The sequence below is a fragment of the Montipora capricornis genome, chromosome 9 (assembly GCF_036669925.1).
Source record: "Montipora capricornis isolate CH-2021 chromosome 9, ASM3666992v2, whole genome shotgun sequence".
NCBI classification, from domain to species: domain Eukaryota; kingdom Metazoa; phylum Cnidaria; class Anthozoa; order Scleractinia; family Acroporidae; genus Montipora; species Montipora capricornis.
In genome coordinates, this window is record NC_090891.1 from 1,906,902 (window position 1) to 1,914,401 (window position 7,500).

Sequence of the window (7,500 nt, forward strand, 5' to 3'; positions counted from 1 at the left end):
CGTTAAAAGTCAGCGGCGGGGGTATTACACGAACCAACACCAACAAAATTCAGGCAACAATGTTGCAGGTTTTTGAATCGCTTTCAAAAACCTGCAACTTGTTGCCGCAACGAAATGTTTGGTCAACAATCTCCCTGTGCACCCTTTTACACGAGGCAACTTTTAACGCAACAATGTTGCGTGAAAAATCGGCGTTAAAAATCGGCTCGTGTAACATCACCTTAAAACCTCAAATTTGACTATCTCACGTTGTTGTTTTGATGACGACGGCAAAGAAATGGACAAAAGTGAAAAACGCACGTGCAGGGCGTGCAAAGCTATTGTTTGTGCCCACTAAATATACAGATTTGTGACGTTCTCGTTGCCGTCGCCGTTGTCGTTGCTTAAGTTCCCTACTAATACCTTCGGACGCCGTCTTAGGCTCTATTAGGGCTCCCTACTGTTTTTAACAAGAAACTTGCTGGGGCGGTTCGCACTTATCCCTGCCTTTGTGACAAATCGCCAGAAATAAAATTCTCAGTCCGCTGGTTGCAGTTGGCAAAAACAATAGCTTTGCACGCCCTACACGTGCATTTTTCACTTTTGTGCATTTCTTTGCCGTCGTCAGAAAAACAACAACGTGAAACAGCCAAATTTGAGGTTTTATGAAGAACGTCAGCACTTGAGGATAAATTTTCTTTTTCTCCCCTAAATTAAGTGCCGTTCCGACGAGGGTTACTTGAGGAACTACCACACTCTTGTCATATTAAAAAGGTTGAAATAGTCACGAAGGGATTAAAATGACGCGAATTTATACAACTGTTTCGAGAAAGGTGGTCCAAAAGAAGCATAAAAGCCTACGCGACAATGCCGAAAGGCATTATGGTAAGCTGTCAGTTTGAGACGGCAATGCTATCGAAAACGTCACCTAGAAATACGTGCTCATCTTTTGTTACTGACATTGAGATGTGAGAGAGTTTCAAAATTCATTCAAATGATCCAGGCCATGAATTAGTAACAAAGGGTTAGAATTCACAGAGAAAGAGAGATTCTGGCGAGTTTAACCTTATTTATTTTATGTGATGTTTCGCAGAGAAAGTTTAAAAAATGTACCAAAAATCGTGGTGCACGTGCAGAACCATCGTTTTTGCTGATGAACCCTTTTGTTTTTGGTAGCTTGATGGCGGGAGAGAGCTTCAACATAAGTCTGTGCGTACTGCCACTTCATTAACGCTATATCCTAAGATCTCTTTGACCCAAACAGCTCGCCATCGTAGGTCTTCACTGTACGGTCGTGGCATCTTCGATTCTGGGTGTTCACTAAATATTGAACACTGTCCCATACCACCTTTCGGCATTGCCGCGAACGCTCTTACGCTTCTTTTAGACAACCTTTCTCGAAACAGCTGTATTTTAAGATGACGTTCTCGTTGCCGTCGCCGTTGTCATTGCCTAAGCTCCCTATTAAGCTCCCGGAGCTTAGGTAAGGAGGACGATGGCGGCTACGAGAACGCCACAAAACAATAGGTTTATTGAGCAAGAACAATAGCTCTGCACTCCCTGCTCGTGCGTTTTGCATTTTGGTACATTTTTTTGCAGTCCTCGTTTTGACAACGCCGTGATTTGACCAAATTTGAGGTTGTGTAGAGGACGTGAGAACCTGACGAAAAATTTTAAATTTTCTCGCCAAACATCCGCACAATTGATGACAATTTCATACATGCACTGTTGATACCCCCTCTCCATTACCACCGACTTGGGGCTATAACGAAATTATTATAATAACGGGAAATACTATTTTGAGACAACGTTCTCGTTAGCGTCGTCGTCCTTGCGTAAGCTCTCTGATGACTCCTAACCGTGGACGGAACCTTGGCAAGATCCATGTCACAACAGGTTACATGTAGGTCTTAAGATTGAAAATTATGTGACATGTTCGCCTGAGATCTTCGAGTATTGTCACATTGTTTATCGGGGAACATGAAGTACCAATAAATACGAATTGGTCCTAATCTATTCTCGGTTTTCACATGACGTCACGACCGCCATGTTGGTGCCCCTAAACAAAGAAAAGGTGGCCATGTTGGTGCCCCGACCATATCCTCCGGGAATTTAACTCTATTATTATGCAAACGCTTCCTCTTGTTTTCGTTGAAAAACATGGCTGTTGATCACGTGAGTGAAAACCAGCAATTCTAAGAAACTCTAACATTTGTGATTCGATCCAGATCCTGAGAAGTTGATTTTTCCCCAGCAAAAGAAGTCATCTTCACGTAATGTTAGCCTAAGCACTTGGTTTCTTTTGCGCTCAAACGTTGTTAAGAGGTTTTTACCACTTTTGAAAGGTTTAGGGGTAAAAAAAACTAATGCTGCAAATTAATTTGTTATTCACAGTTCCCGGTAAACCAAGAGAGGTGAACGCAACGCTGGATGATGGTAACATACACGTATTTTGGGAGGAGCTAAGTAATCCCAATGGTATAATTCGTAAATACCAGGTAAGGAGGTCATGGATCCAATTTAGTAGCGGTAACGTTGCACCGATTTTAGTAGTGCAGGTGGTATTCACTTGGTACTCACCTCATAGAGGGATTAGTTGTTGTTGAGAATAAACAAGGTGCTTGCTAGAGAATTCATTTGATATGCCGACATTTTGAATGTTGGTAGAGGTAAATAGTTGGAACCTAGAAAGTAATGGAGTGTACAAAATTACGTGCCGCTGTCAAAATGTCTGTAAAATCAAGGGCACGATCTCTTTGGCCCCAAATACCTGTGCGAATTTCCTGGCTTTCCTTACGTTGAATTGGTCCATTTTTGCTGCCCCCTCCTTCCCCTCCCTAATATTTTTTTCCAAATTAATCACTCACTGAAAAACGATGTCCCCATTAATTAATTTTAACCCTTTGACGTCCAAACCAGCCTAAACCGGCCAGACTTAATATTTTACTCTGCCTAGCGCCAGAGTATTTTACTCTGTCTAACGCCAGACGATTTTACTCGTCAATGGGGAACCCCTGGAAAATTGCGGCCCCCCAAGAAAGAGAAAGAAAGGTCATGGAGCAGCAACAACAACAAAAAATAAGAAAAACTCAGGCGATTCCAATACTTCGAAAAAATGGACTACTTGAAGAATATGACAAAAGAAACAATTCTGTTTGATTCTTGAGCGGCTATTTCTGGCTATACAGGTATTGACGTGATTTGTTCATTTGACTACCTCCGTCTGGTGTGTTTGGCCAAGGTAGTTGCCATAGTTTTTTTCAGCACTTAACAAAAATCAAGTTATTTTAGTTTTGATTCTTTGTTGATTTTTTTCTTGTTTGTGGCCAAGATTTACTGCGTAGGGAAACGGGAGTATGATCGTGCCTTCCAAAGCAACTTGGAAATATCAACTACCGAGGATGTACGCTTTGAGGTGATCAAGAAACCACAGCTTAGTTCTGGAACAGAGTTTACAGTGTATATTACTGCATTTACTTGGAAAGGAGAAGGCAGCCAAAGTGAACACATGGTAGTGAATACACCTGCCGTCGGTGAGTTCTTTGTCTGAAATGCAGTAGATAAATTTTGGTGTCCTGTCCCATTAGGCACTTGGAATCAATTTATGATTCTGTCCTTCATTGTATTTCACATTCATCATTTTCAAGAGAAAACTCAAACTTGTAGTGGACCCGTAATTGGCTATTTCAAGCTGACGTTACATCCGCAGGAGTAAATGTGTAGTTGCCTATTGAAGTCTGCTTATTTTCAGCTCCGCCTCCACCAACGGAACCACAGGTTAACTATACGGCCACCACATTACACACCATAACCATTACAATTCAGCCGGCATCCGACACCAATGGAAAAGTGATGTGAGTTAAAACATGGGTAATAATTATTATTATTAAATCAAGTTGTTGCTTTCTTTTTTGGTTGCCCTGTTGCCTCATGTAACTCAAGCTAGTCAACAGAACAAGGTTTTTACTCCACTGATAATGAAGTTAGTCATCCAACAGTAGTAAATAGTGGAGGAAAAATGTCAGGCTATGATACGTCAAATGTCACGCTGTAATACGTCTTTCGAGCCATAAATTTTTTGACAGCTGAAAATATCATGATGCACACTCGTGTATACTTGAAGGAGTAATATTGATATCCGCGTAAACCTTCATATCATACTCGGCCTTATCCAGCAATTGTTAATTGACACTTTTTAAGGGTAAATAGGCTCGATCAGAAATTTTGCGAAAGTTACGGAACCATCGAAAGGTATCTTGAAGTCACTGACTAAAATTTCTTACTGGGAGGTGTTATTATTTCAAGTCCTTATACTTGTTCTAGATTCTAAGGGGCATAAATTTGACTAATTCCACACACTGAACACTCCGCACAGTATGGTTGAAGTATGTGTGAGCTTCTGTTTCAACCCCAAATCAAAACAGAGATAATGGTGCTTTAGTTTTGTCGCTCATTTTCGTTTTTTAACGGGGGTGAATGCCTTTGCGCGTGCGTCTGCGCCTGCGTTCGGGTAGTAGGTGTGAGCAGATGTACCTTTTTCCAGTGAGAGTTCAGTGTGTGTATTCATTGTGAGGATATGTTCAAGTTTTAGTTTGATTGTGAAATACTGAAATTCTGTGAATTAAAGGGAGAGTTTTCTTGGTTATCTTGTAGCATTTTCGTCCAGGCAGTCGCTGCTTTATTTTCTTGGGACGTTTTCTTTGAAGCATCTGCCTGGTACTCGAACATCATTTCCTTTTTGTTTTCCAGGAGGGCCAACACAGCATCCTCACTGGCTCTGTGTGAAACCTAAGGATACGATGAACCTTTTTTCTGATTGTAACAAGTCATGTCTCTTTTCTTTCATAGCTTTCATCATGTCATAGTTGAAATTCTTGGAAAAGTCACCAAACGTCAGACATCTACTTTACCAGACAATATTAACAATTACGAGGAAGCCAGGACAAAGGGAGAAACATTTTACATGGCTGCAAGTTTATCGCGGGATGCACTGAACACTAGTAGAGTATTTGTTTTAGGCGACGGAGAGACATACGGAGATTACAAAAATGTTCAATTGGAACCAGGGACAAGGTACAAGGCGTACATAAGAGGAGTGACTGAGGATAACGGGGTAAGAAAGCCACGAATGTGAGTTGAGGTTAAATCATTTTTAATGCAGGAAGTGTTTCGTTGGTGCCTTATTTTGAATGTTTTTGGTTTTTTTTTGTCTTCACAGAGATTTTTGTATGGATCGCCAACTGAAATAAGCTTACCACCCACTCTTAGTACGTCATGCGAGTTTGTATTTTTTAATTAGTCACGGGACATCCATCCAGTCTGTTGTTTCGTTGCTGGTTTGAAATTTTCTGTCGCTAATATAATAAATTGGTCATTGTTTGCTTGAAATTCCTGTCCCACCTTTCTCTTGCGTTGGCCGGACGTATGATTTGGCTTCCACGAAACACTGGAGAGCCCTCACGGAGGCAAGCAATTACAACGCCCTTTGAATCCAATTTGACACGATATGATTTAGGTCGTCCAGCAGATTTGGTTATGGTGTGTAATGTGGTGACCTCATGGTTAACCTGTGGTGGAGGCAGAGCTGAAAATAAACAGACATCAATAGGCAACTACAAATTTACTCCTGCAGATTTGTTTATCAAACACTCTAAAAATGCCAATCTACGACTGGAAAGAATTATGCGGCAGATTCGAGCTGAAGAAATGATCCAGGCCATGAATTAGTAACAAAGGGTTAGAATTCTCAGAGAAAGCAAGATTCTGACGACTTTAATCTTACTTATTTTATGTGATGTTTCGCAGAGAAAGTATAAAAAATGTTCCAAAAATCGTGGTGCACGTGCAGAACCATCGTTTTTGCTGATGAACCCTTTTGTTTTTGGTAGCTTGATGGCGGGAGAGAGCTTCAACATAAGTCTGTGCGTACTGCCACTTCATTAACGCTATATCCTAAGATCTCTTTGACCCAAACAGTTCGCCATCGTAGGTCTTCACTGTACGGTCGAGGCATCTTCGATTCTGGGCGTTCACTGCATATTGAATACTGTCCCATACTACCTTTCGGCATTGTCGCGAACGCTCTTAGGGCCGATTTACACAGTACGATAATTTGTCGCATGCAACAAGCTCACGACAGGCCTACGACATGACTTACGATTGTCGCAGCGTTTTAAAACATGTTAAAACATTTTAAATTTTCTCCCCAAACAACCGCACAATTCATGACAGTTTTATTCCTGCAATGTTGATACGCACTTTCACATTACGAACGACTTGGGGTTATAACGAAATTATTATAATAACGGGAATTACTATTTTGAGACAACGTTCTCGTGACATGTTCGCTTGACATCTTCGAGTATTATCACATTGTTTATCGGGGAACATGAAGTACCAACAAATACGAATTGGTCCTAGTGTATTCTAAGAATCTCTAACATTTATGATTCGATCCAGATCTTTCCCCAGCAAAAGAAGTCATCTTAACGTAATGTTAGCCTTAGCACTTGGTTTCTTTTGCGCTCAAACGTTGTTAAGAGGTTTTTACCACTTTTGAAAGGTTTGGGGGCAAAAAAACCTAATGCTGCAAATTAATTTGTTATTCACAGTTCCCGGTAAACCAAGAAAGGTGATAGCAACGCTGGTTGATGGTAACATAAACGTAGCTTGGGAGGAGCCAATCAATCCCAATGGTATAATTCGTAAATACCAGGTAAGGAGGTCATTGATCCAATTTAGTAGCGGTAACGTTGCACCGATTTTAGTAGTGCAGGTGGTATTCACTTGGTACTCACCTCATAGAGGGATTAGTTGTTGTTGAGAATAAACAAGGTGCTTGCTAGAGAATTCATTTGATATACCAACATTTTGAATGTTGGTAGAGGTAATTAGTTGGAACCAAGAAAGTAACGTAGTGTACAAAATTACGTACCGCTGCTCAAAATGTCTGTAAAATCAAGGGCACGATCGCTTTGGCTCCAAATTCCTGTATGAATTTCCTGGATTTCCTTACGTTGAATTGGTCCATTTTTGCTGCACCCCTCCTTCCCCTCCCTAGAATTTTTGTCGAAATTAATCACTCACTGAAAAACGATGTCCCCATTAATTAACCCTTTGACGTCCAAACCGGCCTAAACCGGCCAGACTTAGTATTTTACTCTGTCTAACGCCAGACGATTTTACTCGTCAGTGGAGAATCCCTGGAAGTCAATGGGTTAATTGCGGACCCCCAAGAAAGAGAAAGAAAGGTCATGGAGCAACAACAACAACAAACGGCTATTTCTATTTTTTTTTCTTGTTTGTGGCCAAGATTTACTGCGTAGGGAAACGGGAGTATGATCGTGCCTTCCATCGCAACTTCAGAGTAATAACTAACGAGGCTGTACGCTTTGATGTGATCAAGAAAGCAGACCTTAGTCCTGGAACAGAGTTTACAGTCTATATTACTGCATTTATTAGCAAAGGAGAAGGCACCCAAAGTGAACACATGCTAGTGAATACACCTGCCGTTGGTGAGTT

General features: G+C 41.1%; 1 protein-coding gene across 1 annotated transcript in view; it reads left to right on the plus strand.

The window, feature by feature from the left end:
* LOC138017101 (receptor-type tyrosine-protein phosphatase delta-like) overlaps nucleotides 1-7,500 on the plus strand; it is a 167,960-nt gene that overhangs the window by 158,648 nt on the left and 1,812 nt on the right. Inside the window, exons 8-13 of the mRNA XM_068864302.1 lie at nucleotides 3,311-3,512; nucleotides 3,731-3,833; nucleotides 4,828-5,092; nucleotides 5,198-5,246; nucleotides 6,591-6,694; nucleotides 7,292-7,493. Of these exons, the coding sequence (XP_068720403.1) occupies nucleotides 3,311-3,512; nucleotides 3,731-3,833; nucleotides 4,828-5,092; nucleotides 5,198-5,246; nucleotides 6,591-6,694; nucleotides 7,292-7,493 (925 nt within the window). The remainder of the gene's footprint in view (nucleotides 1-3,310; nucleotides 3,513-3,730; nucleotides 3,834-4,827; nucleotides 5,093-5,197; nucleotides 5,247-6,590; nucleotides 6,695-7,291; nucleotides 7,494-7,500) is intronic.